The sequence below is a fragment of the Schistocerca gregaria genome, chromosome X, assembly GCF_023897955.1.
Source record: "Schistocerca gregaria isolate iqSchGreg1 chromosome X, iqSchGreg1.2, whole genome shotgun sequence".
NCBI lineage: Eukaryota > Metazoa > Arthropoda > Insecta > Orthoptera > Acrididae > Schistocerca > Schistocerca gregaria.
In genome coordinates, this window is record NC_064931.1 from 616,171,524 (window position 1) to 616,187,384 (window position 15,861).

The 15,861-nt window shown below is 38.8% G+C and overlaps 1 protein-coding gene across 3 annotated transcripts in view; it reads left to right on the forward strand.

The window, feature by feature from the left end:
• LOC126297516 (uncharacterized) overlaps positions 1-15,861 on the forward strand; it is a 323,790-nt gene that overhangs the window by 220,254 nt on the left and 87,675 nt on the right. For all 3 annotated transcript variants that reach the window (XM_049988402.1, XM_049988404.1, XM_049988403.1), the window contains 3 exons: positions 8,278-8,442; positions 9,205-9,345; positions 10,769-10,846. In XM_049988402.1, coding sequence (XP_049844359.1) covers positions 8,278-8,442; positions 9,205-9,345; positions 10,769-10,846 — 384 coding nt within the window. The remainder of the gene's footprint in view (positions 1-8,277; positions 8,443-9,204; positions 9,346-10,768; positions 10,847-15,861) is intronic.

Consider the following 15,861-nt stretch of genomic DNA (forward strand, 5'->3'; position numbering starts at 1 on the left):
AGTGTCCACTAGTTTCAGCCATGACCTACCAGTGTGTTACTGACCGATATTTGCCATGTTCTACCAAAATAATAAATCTGTGCTTGTTTCGACTATGGTTTACTCTTACTGCAGCCATATTTGTTGCTGGTCACACATTGAGTATATGTACATGTGACTGGATTGAAAGATAGTTGAAGGCCATTATCCCCAAGGATGAGTTTTTGTAGCTCGTAAAGTAGCAGGATACATATTTTAATGTGGTAGGAAGCTAGAATTTGTTATCCATTAAATATCCAATTATGGTATGCCTTTCTACAGGGCAATCGGTATCTTCCATGGTGTATCTTTATGTGGATGCACAAACACACAATTTCATTCCATGTAAAACTGTGAGCGTGGAGGTTTGCAGATAAAGAACTCTTGCTACTTATCAGTGACAATATGCCATTGCAGTATGTAGTGATTTCATCACCCAGCTACACAGAATTTGAATTGCAAATTAATATTGTGAATAGCAGACGGTTCACCAAATTAAGTGGTTAGTAGACCTTCTAACACTGCATATGCTATTGTTTTCTTCTTCTTCTTCTTCTTCTTCTTCTTCTTCTTCACGAGCTAAATTATTTGTGTGTGTTCAACATTATCGTACTCCTGTGCCCTGTTCCAGTGTGCGGGAAGAGCAACAGCCAGTGCAATCATGTATAAACATGAATTTTTCTGATTGTACTGTCACAATATTTCTTGGAGTATGCATATGAAGCAATATAAAGTGTAGTAACCACATAAAACTAATCACAGGTGAGCAAATATCAGACTGACAATGTCAAAGAATCTTCAGGAAGTGTAGTAGTCAACGCACGAAGGAGGTGATTTACAAAACCCTCATTACACCAACACTTGAATATTGCTCATCAGTCTAAGATCCGTTCCAGATAAAGGATATAGAGAAGATCTAAAGAAGAGATGTGTATTTCATCACAGGTTCATGTAGTGAATGTGGGACTGTCACAGAAGTACCCATCCAACTCCAGTAGATCTCATAAAGAGATCATGTAAATGAAATTGAGATATTCAGCCCCATATGGAGCCCTACCAACAATCATCCTGTGCGTGGACCATCCATGATTTGAACAGGAAATGGGGAAGTGACAGTGGTACACAAAGTACCCTCTGCCACACAACTTAGGTGATTTGTGGAGTAGAGATGTAGTTGCAGATATATATTGCAAGAAGTAATTTGTGGGTGCTCACTTGAATCGTACATATCATCTTTGGAATGCCCTCTGTAGGCATGTTGCTGCTCACATTACTCTTCCTCCTCCAAACACATGTCTAGTTAAAAGCAGCTTTGCTAGTAGAATGATATTCATATAATTAAAATTTTATTTGGAGTCAATGACTAAAACTTACACATTTCATGCAATGGCTAGTCAGTGAGCTTCTGATTTGCTATTTTGGAATATAATGAAGTTGCTATAAACAGCCTAAACTTATAATTGAAATGAAAGTGTTAGTTTTACAACCACTGTCAGTAAATAAAACTATAATTGGGTTGCTCATGATTGCTGAGTTCTTACAAGCATTGAAGATGTATGGCGTTTGCCTCTTAAGAATCTTGTTCGCACAGTCATCAACAGCGTCAAACATAATTTTATTTGGTATATTAATGTTCATTGAAATCATTCCCTGTTGACGTTATGCTAGTTTATCGACATATCTGTTATGTACGCTTATAACCTGCCCTTAGCTCGAACGTAGTCATCTAGTTTGAAAAGTGATTTTCAGGATTTATTCAGGGAATACCAGATCTTCTACTCTTTGATCTAAGTTTAATTTGATTCAACAAAACTTGTTGAGTTTGTCATTTTTCACAAGCTGCATTAACACTGCATTGAGTATAGATACAAGTTGCTAAATGGAGTTGTTATTCTAATGCAAGAAAAGGATATGGACAGATTGTGTGCAAATTTGTGCACACTGTTCTACATTGTTAGTCATCCCGTACAGCGGCTGTGGTGTTCTTCCAGGAAAGGCAACTTCCCCACCATGAGAACTCTTCAATTTTCAATTTACAGGCAAGCTATACCTCCCCAGCATTTTCTGTCCAGCCTTTTATTTGAGCAGACAAAATAACTTTGCTGAGCTCGTGTTCATATAGTGAAGTTATTTGCAGTGTATGAAAAGAGTACTTACTTCCAGTGGTTAAGTGCACTTTTATGTAAAATATATTCTTATAAACTGAGGCTGAGGAGTGCTTAATTTGTAAGCATGTTGTTATTAGTGATGTATGTAGTATTGGAGGGAAAGAGATTGGGTTGGGAAATGTGGCCTCTTGCTCCCATCTGGTGTTGATAGCATATTGCTCATGCTCCGAAAATTATTTGAGCTATTGATAGCGGAGTCAATTAAATCACCAAATTTGAATACATTTTACGAGAACGCTACAGTTGGAACAGGTTCTTCACTGTGGAAGACAGTTGGCAGCTCCACCTGTGAAGCTATTTTTACATAATGGCTCACTTCATGACTTAAGATAAATACTCACTCAAAAAACTGAAAATAAATCCACTATATAACCACAAGGTTAGTGAGTTATTTTTCCTACTCATGTAAGATACAGTCTGTATGTAAACTGAAAAGTGAGCAGGCCTCGTGATGTGAGAAGTTGGCTTTACCAGAAGAACGCTACAACTGTGTTTCAGATAACTAAAGAACAATTTCCTCTCCAGCAGTGTAGAAAAGTCCGAAGAGATTTACATAGAATCTGTCCATATGTGTTTCTTGTGTAGTATAATTATTAATGTGTGTGGGAATTGTATATAGTGTTAGCAGATATTGTGGAAAATAAGTCACCTTGCCATGTCTGTATATTGCATCGCAAATGATTCGTAAGCAAGCTGCATAAGAGTTGGTATAACTTTGTCGAATACCATTTAGTTGCTTTTTGCGATGTAGTGGGGTAGAGAGAATGGGAAATAACCTGCTCACTCTTTTAAAGAGTGGAACCCTACTGTGCCCACACTAGCATGGTAATCATCACAAAAAGCTGTTCTGTAAACTCTCCAAGGGTTAGTTATCCAAATTGAGGAGATCTTATTACGTAGGACAGTGATGATGTTTGTATGTCTGGGTTGATTAACCACTAATATCACCCTTCGGGAGTTAGTGGTGGACAGAATTACACAAAGAACTAATGAGTTAAGGGAAGAGGGAAAAAATTGCCATTGTAAGTGCCATGGGAAAAAAAAGTCTCCACGACAGTCTCATCAGGAAGTACGGGCAGTAGCAGTCTTGCCTGCTGTCTGCGACAGAGCGTGCAAGTTCCATATCAGTGTCATAGCCATCTGTTTGTTGTAAAGAGGTCAGCCCAAATAGATATAACAGTGCCATGCACCGTTAGTTGCAGGGTAGGGGTCTGGTGCAGGCCACTGCCCATGCATGTGTCAGTGTTACTGTCTTCTCGGTTGGAGTAGCAGCAGTAACAGGTGTCTTCTTGTCTGTGACCATCCCAGTGGATTCTCACATCTCTGGGGTTCCCAGTGCTATGGTCGGCCACTCAGTGGGACTCCTTCCCACCTTCCACTCTGAGGGTGGGGCAGTGGTGAGGGCAGGCTGATCTTCTGTGTCAGCATGGAGGTCGAGCGCAAGTGCCACAAGCAGTTTCTGCACCTGGCAACATGTCTTCTCCATCTCTGCAGCTACGGCATCCTTGAGGACAGCCCTTTCTGCCACTTCAATGGCCTTGAAGGCCGCATTTGTCTCTTCAAATACTTGTTGCAATGTGGTGTGCAAGTCCTCGGTCGTCTTAGGTTTAGCCAGCATTTCTCGCCTGCAGCCGGTCAGTGCCACAATTGGTGGGACATTCCATCCATTCGCATGCTGTGGGGTTGCTATCATTTCCTCATTCTGCTACCCTGGCTTCAGATATGCCACTCAGCGTTGCCTTGTTCACTGTTGCGTCTTTGCTGCAGGGGCCACCATCCTGCCGTTGGCCAGGTTACAGCTTGAGAAAACTGGGCAGTCTTGCCAGTTAGCAACATGGGAACTGCTGTCGGGAGAGCACATTGGCATTTCTTCCCTATGTCTGTTGGAAGTGTAGTAAAGATATTCAAGAAAACCCTAAAAAAGTGACCTTTAAATGCCCCTTCACCCCTGCACTAGCACTCCACTGGTAAGGGTTTTTACTATGTCAGTTATTACACCTCCCGTACTGCTGTACAAAAATTTGTGGTTGTATAATTTTTTCCCCTAATTTTCCTGTATTGACTGGACTACATGCACAAAATTCCAACGCGCCATTATTGTGTACTGAACTATGAAGGAGACAAACCCCTTTCATTGCTTTACAGGATAGAATTTGATGGGATCTTTACCAAAGTAGCTTCCAAAAGAAGGGGATGGTCTTTGAGGTATGTTCTAAAGGCTACTCACACTTGAGAAGCAGGTGAGGTCAGGAGAATCCCACAATTATTGTCATTGGTTTGCATCCCCTCTTGATTTTTAACTCTGTAAAAGGTGTTTTGAAGCAATAAAAATTGGAATTTGAATTTGCATTCAGTATGTCTGGTTTACCTGTATGTTTGTGAAAATCCAGTATTTCTAGTACCAGTATAAACAATGTACAGTACCTCAAAATGGAGGGAAGTATGATGACAACTAATGGCGCGCCAAACGGTTCCTTAAAATCCCATTGTTGATAGTTCAGTCTTTGTAGAATATTAAGTTACCAGTACCTCAGAACTCGTAAAATGCGTATTCAGTGTTATGTCACAAATTATAAAATATACATGCATCAGAACATGGCCCATACGTGCTGACATGGCAATTGAGTATTCAGTGTCCTCAAAGTGCCAGTGCCCATGAACTACATATGATCGGTTATATAGTGTTCTAGGATAAATGTAGTGCCTCTTTGGTTTGCTAACAAGTATATTAGCATATGTGAATGCAGTATTTCTCAGTGAATTTGACTTATGTATTCTCAGGTTTATAAGCTAAGTAATGGTGTAAGCATGGAACTGTTGCACTCGTTTTCTACTTGGAATCTTCAAATGAGCTCATCTTCAGAATTTCCTGGAATGTAAGAAGTAAGAAACTTGGCAAAACATTACTTCAAGACAACACTGTTACTCAGCTGGTATTCCAGTATGGTATTTTATTAAATATGTAGACATTTTAATTTCAGCATGCTTCTAATTGCACAAAAAACTGATTTTGCTCATGTGGGAAGTTTGGTTTGTGAATTTAATAATTTGTTTGTGTTATTAATAATACATAGAATTAATTTATCTGATTATACATTTTTAGTGAAGCATTTTATGTGCCACCATATTTCCTTAATGTGCACATTTATTAAATCTACCCATGATATTATGACAGGTTACCCCTATATAACAGTGGTGCAGGATCAACATATTACGCTAGGTGTCAGTATACAATAGAAATGTGCACCATGTCCAAAATTGCTTCTCTACAGGTCAGTGACATAGAACGTGATATTTAGCCATCTGGTGTGTGTGTTACATTCTTCTACTAACTTTATTCATGCAGTTTAATTTATTGCTTGTATATTGATTTTGTTCTTTAAGATTTGTGACCAACATGACATTCTGCTGTTTTACAAAATGTACATTTTATCAGGTTGAGAAACACACCTGCTAATCTGCAGGATCCTTTTATTTCTGATCCCAGTGTTCATTTTGTCACACACAATCTGGAATCAGATACTTAGGTCATCATCAAGAACTAATGTAAATCAGTATGGTTGGCTGTAAATAAGCTGGAGTTGTTGGTTGGACCTTTTTTTTTTTTCCTCTCTCTCTTTAAACCTTCTTCCTTTTCTAAGGCCTCTATGATCTCAATGAATGTTGGTTTTTGCTTTTAAAGGATGCCTCACTGTCACAAGTCAAATCCAATAACACACATGGATTTATAAGCTTTCCTTATAAGTCATATAGAGAGCATAGTTTGGAAAATCTCACTTAGTCGATCACGTGATTGCCTCCAATACAAGAACCCATTAACTTGTTTTAGGACTTCATTGTTGATATTTACTGTTTTCTTTCCAGTACATTGGTTATAAATTATTCTAGTCTCAGGATAATTTATTTTCAGTTCTAATGTCAACTTGCTCTATTAATTTGTTCCATTCATAGTTGAAGTTTATCTGCACTGGAGATAAACAATACAGTGTCATCGGCAAAATGGAGGTGGTTCAGATATGTTCCACAAGAAATATTCTTTCTTGCTCTTCTCCCCAGTTTGAGGCCATGTATCCTATAACATTGCCGATAATAGTTTTAGTGATAAGAAATTTCCTTTCCTGACTCTGCATTTCTCCCTATCCCAATGAAGCAGCATTGATGTGTATATATTCTTCGGTATACAGACGTATGAAGAATTGACACCTTGTCCCTCAAAGACTGTGTGCACATATTGTATTGAAAATGAATCAAGAGCTTTCTCAGAAATAGGAATCCTAGACAAAAAGTGGTAAGTCCTACTCGTTGGTCTGTTCCGTAGATCAGGTCTATAATTTTGTTAAGGATTTGGAAACCATTGATCTCTAAAGCTATCTTATTCCTTCTCCTTATTAAAATAAATTGCAGTTAGTGATACTTTAAAAATCTTGTATGTTACAACTAGAAGGGCCAATTAGTCTGTAATATTTCTTGAATTGACTTTTTGCACAAAAAAAACTAAACATTTCTGCAAGTTTCTTTTATATAATTTTCACTTTGGCTTTAAAAATATATATTAAAACAGCATATATTGTGGCTACTTCCCTTTCTTCATTAACTTGAACAGTATAACGCACATATGTGACATTACTTCTAGAATGTCATTATTTTTATTATTACTTACTTTTTTACTTCTTCTCTTGAACTGTATGGACATTTAAAGACATTTTGAAATGCCAGTTCTATTTTCTCCCTGTTGGGGTAGCAACGCTGACAGCTGTCATAGAACTCTGAATTATTGTCTCCACACAGTATGTTGTTTTGTTTTTGTCATACTTTATTCTTCATGATTGTTTCTCTTACCAAATTTGGATTATGTTTCCTTGCAAACTCTCAAATGCATTTCCAAATAGTTATGTAAAATTCATATTGTTATATCATGTTCCTGGGGCTGTTTGCAAGGAATTTTCACTTTCTTTTTAATAGCTGCCTCATTCCTTTTGAGATTTTTTTTTTTTTTTTTTTGTGCTTTCTTTGTGTCTCAAACATATTTTGCTGTTTGAATTGTTAATTTATTGCTCCTTTCATTTACACCTGAATAACCTTTACTTTCGTAGGTGCTGATCTTGTTTCTTAATTGGGTATAATTTCTCATAATTGTATTTTTGACTTACTGTGTGATGAGTTTGTTTCTTTTTGGGTTAATATTGACTTTTGTTCTGTGCATCTTAAGAGTATGTGGTCCAGAAACTCGTACAATCTTCTTGTATCTCTTGGAGGCTTCACAGGATACTGGTTTCAACAGCAATAAATAGCCTGTAATAGTTTGCAACAGCCTGCATAGTTAGTTATTAGTGTTACAGCTTGCGATATTTATCATAAATTGTTACTATTTCTGATGACGGCATTGTGCAACTGGAGTGTCTCCATCCAACAATGTTTAGTCACTAGGAATATATTAGCTCTGATTCAGTATTATCATGTGATCAGATGCACACACTACAGTTTTGCACGAATGTAAAAACATTGCTTCCAAAGCTCATGATTTTCAGGAAATAATATATTTCGTGTCAGAATGTAGTCTGTCAGAATAGTTCCAAATGCAGCACATATTTTGTAATCAATCTTGAATTACTATAGAGCTATGTGCTGTTGTTTTGTGTGCTTGAGTGTGGTCTTTTAGGGGGGTTGTAATTGTATGTTTCCTTCCACCTTTCATCATCTAATTTTCCTGTGAATGTACTAACATAGAATGTTCTTTTCTTACGTTGTGACCTTGCTTATCTGTTAGTTTGCTCTGGCACCCTGCAGGAGGTTGGCATGGTTGTGGAAGTATAATGTGTTGTTTGTACACGTACCTAATTTCATGTATGGTTAATTATTATTTATGTCGTTTTCTCTTATATTACGTAGCATTTTCAGGCCCTGTGCGTCTCGATTTCTGCTACTAGCTATAGAAAATACTGAAATAGCAGTGCATAATGAGCATGGTGTGTGTGTGTGTGTGTGTGTGTGTGTGTGTGTGTGTGTGTGTGTGTGTGTGTGTCTGCGCGCGCTTGCATGCATGTTTAGTGAAAGAATAAAATTTTTGTACATAGCTCACATTTCTGCACAGGGTCCACTTTCTCCTCAAATTGGATTCGCTACTGGAGCAGCTTCTCAAGCACGAGGCGTCGCCTCAAGTGATGTTAGTCTTCCTGCAAGTGAACAAGAACAACCAGCTGTATTACATCCATTGTCAGTGTTGCACACTGAAGCAACAACTTCATATGGGGCACATGTAAGGATATATTTCAAAAGTCATGTTTTTCCTCATATAACAATGATTGTTGTTATATCCAGAGTGCTAATGCCCTTTTTCATATCTTGCTTAAGGGAAACTACTAAAATTTATTTTACATCCTGCGCCCTCCCTCCTCTCCCCCATCTTCAATTTATGTCAGTTCACTGCCCACCCTTCCAACTACCTTTTCCTCCCCCTCCCCTCACCACTACCCTATTAACCCCAGTGACCTCCCCCCCCCCTCTGCCCCCCCCCTCCCATCTCAGATTCCCCTCTTATATTTTCACCCCTCCTGACTCCTTTAACTGTCTTATCCCTTAAGCCCCTATTCGTTCAACCCTCAACCGCTCTCGTGGGACCCCCTTCTTAACACAATCACTCAGACCTCTTCTGTTGATCCTCTACACTGGCTCTTACTGTGCCTTATGGAAATCCTCTTCCCTCACTCTCTTCCTCTGCCATTTCCTCACTTCTTAAATCTTAGCCCCCCCCCCCCCCCCCCCCATTCTCATATTACCCTCTCGTGCTGCCACCACCTTTCTCCTCCAGCCATCTTAATTCTGTACGCCTTTTATGTTTTGCTTGATGTTACCATGTTTTTTTGTCTGGATCATTTGTTCAGAAAACACAAGGTGGAAAACACCACTTACATTGCATGTTTTAGAACTTTTTCTTCCCTGCATAATATACTTGCTGTAATCCTCATTATCTATGTAACCTTATACACTTACAGTTACTGAATTAAACTTTAATATTTAGGTACCTACAGCAGTACATGTAGACAGTAGTGGCACAAACAGTAGTGGAGTAATGTCACCTAGCCAGACTGTTACTCGTGAAGAACTCATACGACATCATCGTCCACGACCTGCAGCAATTGACCTCCATGATTTACAACAGGTACATTAAAATATATAAAAATAGGTTACTGTTCACAAAGTAAAATTATTACAAGGATCGTGCAGGTAATTGATTAATAAATCATTAGACAAAGTTTTGAAGTAGCCATATTCTCTAAAATTAGCTGTTAGTTGACTGTAAGTGATCAGATTGCTGAAACTGACAATGCTAGCTTTGTTTCTTACAAGTTCTCATAACTACCTTTTAGAAAGATTTCCTTTAGATATAGTCATGCGAAAGTCTGACCCTTGGAATGTAAATAATTTTGTAATTTAAATTGAGTCGAAGTACACTAAGGTGCAAAACTTGATAATGAAAATAACTTTCACCTGACATGTCACTGCCAAGTAACACAACTCAATGAAACTGAGACATAAATACACAGACCTTCTAACAGTATTGTACAGAAGATAACGGAAAGAAATATTCAATGACATGAACAGGAAAGATGCTTTTTATTCAAAGACAATAGTTAAACTGAAGTCACCACAATTCATTATGGTCTCCTTGGCATTATAGACAACATTATATGTTTCTTAATAGTGTGTGTGGTCACCATGGACGGCAGTGTATGCTCTGCAGTGTGCTCCCATGCTGACTACAAGCGTGGTGAGAAGTTCTTGTGGTAGCACATTTCATTCCTCCACCAGTGCGATTGACTACTGCTGTATGGCTGTTGGTACTTGTGGACATGCTGCAGTACATCTCCTCAGTGCATCCTACATGTGCTCGATGGGATTTAAATTGGGTTGCAATGAGCAGACCAGTCCATTCACCAAATATCCTTTAGTTCCAAGAGATGCTCGATCTGTGCAGTTTGATGCAGTCGTCCATCGTCATCCATAAAAATGAAGTCGGGACCAAATGCACCTATGAGAAGATGCACACAAAAACGTATTCAAAGATGCACATTAGGCCGCCTCCCACTGCAACATTTGGACCACCAAAGTGATCATGTTCGACAATGTTATTGTGTGTATTACATGTTCCTACCTCTCGCCGTATGAGGGTACATCCAGCATTGTCGAAAATGATTGTTTTGGTGGTCTTGGTGTTACAGTTTGGGGAGGCATGATGTTGCATGAAAATACTGACATCTAAAGCTTTGGACACTGTACACTCACCACTCAGTGGTATTATGACATGGTACTCATTGTGCACGTATCAAAAAGCTCTATTTGGCGATTTGTTACCTTTACTCCTACCATTGTTTTTATTCTACCAAATTTGTTTTTTTAAAGTATTTAAAAAGAATTCGCTGTTTCTTTATACATTTCATTCCTGAATAAGTATTTGTCACAGTTTGAAGATTACTTAGACACAAATTTTGTTACAGTTCTGAAAGTAAAAGAAAAATTCATTTGCTTATAGACATCAATGACTATTGTCCAAAATTTCTGAAACAAACCTGCATTTATTTCAGGAGCTGGCAAAAATACACTCCGGTCCACGTAGGGATCTATCTAGTCAATTTATTTCTCAAACACCTACGTGTAGTCAGGTATGTGCTACATTACATGTATTACACTAATATTTATTGTGAATAATTATCATGTCACAGTTTCAGACCCACCACATTTCCATTAACACACATGCCTAAACTGGTTTTGGCACATTTGTGCCATCTTCTTGTAATGTGTAGTGAAACAGATTTTATGTCAATACAAGGAACCTAATCCACATGTATAACAGATAAAGGTCAACGTATGTAGTGAAGCACCTCGTTTGACTCAGGTTGTTGGCTGAAGAAATGTGATATAGCTTTATGATATACTGGTATATTTCTAGATGTTTTTCCAGTTTAGTGGATCTTTATCTGTCACATATCCATTAGTTTCCCCATAGTAATATGAAAGCTGTTTCATTATAGTCTACAGTAAGATGGGGTGAATGTGCAAAGAACTTGTCTAGTTGTATTTATTAACAGAAATATAATGTGGTTGGGCTTGTGATATGATATAATTATTCAGTGGAACTGCCAGTATGGTTATTCATAAGTCATTATGCTAAATTGTGAACATTTTAATTTTTTAAATTTTCAATCAAATTCAGAGGACAGTCCCAGTTGTTAAGATGAAGATTGATGATAATGTATATGTATATTATCTATTTCCTTATTCTTACACTCATAATTAATTCAAATAGAACAGAAATGTACTGTGAACCTAAAATGGACCTTCTGACATAAACTGTGTTGCCGTGTTAAAAAGAAAATAAAGAACTTTAAGCACTGGACAGCACACTGTAACAAAGTGTCATATAAATTATGAAATTATTATGTGGAGTAAGATATCACACAGCTATTTTTCACAAAAATGAAAATTTCCACTAGTCACTTTTTGCTTCGTGTGTGAAGGAAAATTCTGGGTAAATAAGGTAAGGTATATACACGGTCCAGTTGCATTAATGTGACCACAATCTATGTTCATTGTCAATGTGCAATAACCACTTATATACAGTAGGTGGCAGCACTAGCAGTGAAGGTTATATAAAGTGTGCCGGGGGGATATGGAAAACAGTGCAGCCTGGTCGTAATGCAGAGATGGAGTGATTCATCTGATGTCCAAAAGACCGTGTTCATTGGCTTTTGGGCCAAGGATGGAAGCATTTCCGAAACTACTGATTTTGTAAACTGTTTGTAGGCCACCATGGTTAAACTATACTGTGCATGGCTAAATGGTGCTATCCAAAATTGATGCCGCGGTAACTGTGGTGCACCACGGGCCATAGATGACAGGGCTGAATGATGGCTGTGTAGTTGTGTATGGGGGGAGTTGATTTGCAAGAGGGTCTACCAAGTGTGTCTTCTCAACAATCATTCAGCAAATGTTGCTGCAGATGGGCCTCTGCAGCAAGTGCCTGGTTCATGCACCCACGCTAACTGCCGATCATTGGCAGCGACGACTGGAATTTGCATGCCAAAACTACAACTGGGTATCCTCAGAGAAGTAACAGGTGTCCTTTTCAGAGGCATCAAATTTTGTGCTCCATCTGACGGATGACTGTTGGTGTGTGAAGTGCCTGAAAGCAAAGGGTCCAAGTCAGAGCAGGGAATGTTATGGTCTGGGGAAAGTTTCTGTTGCTTTCCCTTGTCATTCTGGGAGGCACAATGGATCAACACAAGTACATATCTATCAGTAATCTTCTATCCTGGAGGACCTTGCCCACCACAACATTCAGTTCATTTTTTCTGAGCGCAGTGACATCTGCTGGTTGGACAATGTAACATGTCACACAGCTTGCAGTGAATGGGTGTGGTTTGAAGAGCACAAGGCTAAGTTCACTGTACTCTACTGGCCACCAAACTCCCTGGATTTGCACCACAATCAAGAATCTGTGGGACCATCTCAATTGGGCTGTTGGTGCCATGGATCCTCAACCAGGAAAACTAATGCAGCTTGCCACTGCACTGGAGTTGGCATGGCTCCACATCCCTGTCGGTACCTTCTAGAACCTCTGTGGCATTTTTCCTGCACATCTTGCTGTTGTCCATGCTGCAAAAGGTGGTTATTTAGGCTTTCGGCACGTGGTCAGATTAATGTGACTGGACCATGTATATGAAGGACGTGATACACAACGTACTAATGCTCACAGGCCGAATAGCATAAAAGAGACAAGGGATAGCAGTCTGAAATAAATGTGGGTGAGGAGAGGGAACAATACAGTTTAGACGTGTCGTGGTGGTGGTGGTGGTGGTGGTGGTGGTGGTGGTGGTGGTGGTGGTGGTGGTGGTGGTGGTGGAGGAGGAGGAGGAGGAGGATGAAGAAGATGAAGGGGGCTGGGAAATAGTGGGGATGTGGCATAAAACTGTAATGTGGAAGTTGAGATTTAAGAATATTATACTGAAAGAAACCAGTAATTAAGCTCTGAATGATAGACAAGAATGATTTTATGGCACTTGATCCTGTTTCATAATTTTTTGAATATGAGAAAGGGGGGGGGGGGTAAAGCAATAGTAATACATTTGCAGTTACCACATTCTAGAACTTAAGTAATAGGTGACACATTAAAACATTCAAATCTTTGCCCTTTTGTGTTGTCATGCCGAACTCATTAAGATCCCAAGTTCTGATGTTATTGTTTGCTCATTTTTGCACAGAACTAATTACATCTTGGGCTTGATAGATGTTGTTTGTGAAAATTACCTGTTACTACATTTTGTTCATTTTGTAATGTCACAAATTTTACTCAGAGGGCTTACAAATGGACATATATATTTTATTCAACATACAACAGTTCAAGACAGTAGACACTGCCTCTAGAAGTACCTGATTGTTTCTGGAATGAGATTTTCACTCTGCAGCGGAGTGTGCGCTGATATGAAACTTCCTGGCAGATTAAAACTGTGTGCCAGACCAAGACTCGAACTCAGCACGTTAGCCTTTTTCAAGCAAGTGCTCTACCATCTGAGCTATCCAAGCACGACATGACATGTCCTCACAGCTTCATTTCCACAAGTACCTCATCTCCTACCTTTTTAACTTCACAGAATCTCTGCTGTGAACCTTGCAAGACTAGTACTTCTGGAAGAAAAGATATTGCAGAGACATCACTTAGCCACAGCCTGGGGAATGTTTCCAGATTGAGATTTTCACTCTGCAACAGAGTGTGAACTGATATGGAACTTCTGGTACTTCCTGGCAGATTAAAAGGCGTATGAAAGGCAAAGGTCCCAATCTGCCAGGAAGTCTGATTCTTTGTGTTCCCTTAATGGTCTGAAGTAAAGAAACACAACTGGGATTTGAATGCTTGGGGTTTCTCATTTTCTTTGCCTTAGTTCTGCTGAAAGCCTATTGAAAAATGGAAGATACTAAATAGCACAGTTCTTTCTGTACATTGCTAAGGAAGTGTTAAAGAAGTGTGTATTGTTTTTCTATCTTGAATGGCTGTTGCAGTTTTTTTTAATGAATCAGTATTGTTAACAACAAATTCCCCGATTGGAATGTATATGCAATGGTGGCAGAGGTAGAATACTGAGGCACCTGAACAATGGTCAACATGAAGTTCATAAACTGAGGCTGCACATCTGCCTGAATAAATGTTAGTGATTACTTTATTACCTTTATGATTTACGTTACTTTCTACATCTTTCACATTAACACTTGTCATCTGCAAAAAGAAAAATTTGTGAATGATCTGTTATGTGTAGTGGCAGATTATTTATATAGATGAAGAAAAGCCATGGACCCTGAGCAGAACCCTGTGGGGTCATTCCATGTCAGTTCAACCAGGGGCTCCAGCTCATAGTTTCAGTTTTGACTGAAATTCAGTTCACTAATTCTACCATGTGTGGAACACTCATGTACAATGTATTAGTTTCCCCTGACAGTTAGTTCCAGAATTATGACTTGTGAAAGAACGTGGCGTGACCCGGAAATTGCAACGACCGCATCTGGCAATCTATCTTCAGACCCAACTTCAGGTCTTTGGAACTATTCCACACAGTCCAGTGAAATTTTTACAACCCAGTAACATCCATTTAGAGAACACACTCCATGAATCAAAACACCAACAACATATTTCTGAGGGAAAATAAAAAATTCCAAAATGTGATTAAAAAATTGTAATACGTTAAAAGGTACATATTGTAGGTGCCTTCTATGCCAAATATAATTCACTCAAAAAAGGCGTAAATTTTTTTGTGGTAAGTTCAATGTGGCCTAAACACACACAGAACTCATTATGCCCATTTCAGTCACAAAAACTGAGTTACATGCACACGAAAATACAAAAAATTGAAAAATTACATGAAAAACATTGATTTTCAAAGTGTGGTAGCACAAAAGGGACAAGTGGTATCCAAGCCAAATTTCACACACTGCATAAGTAGACCATAATGATGTATATGTCAAAATTTCACCATGTTATTGCAAGACATTTGTGTACAATGGAAGTTGACAGGTGTATTTGGTGATGTGGTCATTGTTCCACTACACAATTTTGTAAAAACGTATTGTAAACTGTTCTGCCTCTTCTTATCCTCTCCCACAATTGTTTAATCACTAAGCAACAACATATAGACAGATTAACACAACCTATCATTAATGTTTACTGCAACTTAACTGCTAAAAACCAGTCAATTGTGCTTCGAACAGAAGTTCTCCCACACTTTAGCTACTGTACTATGTACATTGAGTGGCAAATTGTACTGTCTTCCTGACACTATGATAGGAACTGGAACTGTCATAAGAATATGTTCAAAAGGAATCCAGCACCTGTCTGCCAAATGTGGCCAATGAAATGATCTTGCTGGTCCTGATGGTGCCACGAAGTTCTCAAATACATCACCTTCTGCTTCACAGCACTCTGCAACACATCCTAAGTACCATTAGTCATCATAAACAGCAATAACATAGCAACCTGGTTGTATGTTGCTGCTTTTGCTTCTGAATCCTGAGTCAGACACACTGTGAAGACACATGTTGTGCATGAACCTATAGTTATAACCAGACAGTCTGCTCATCTGCACATTGTCAGAGTCCACTGGAGAGAAGTGATGATGGCTCCTTGTGCCTG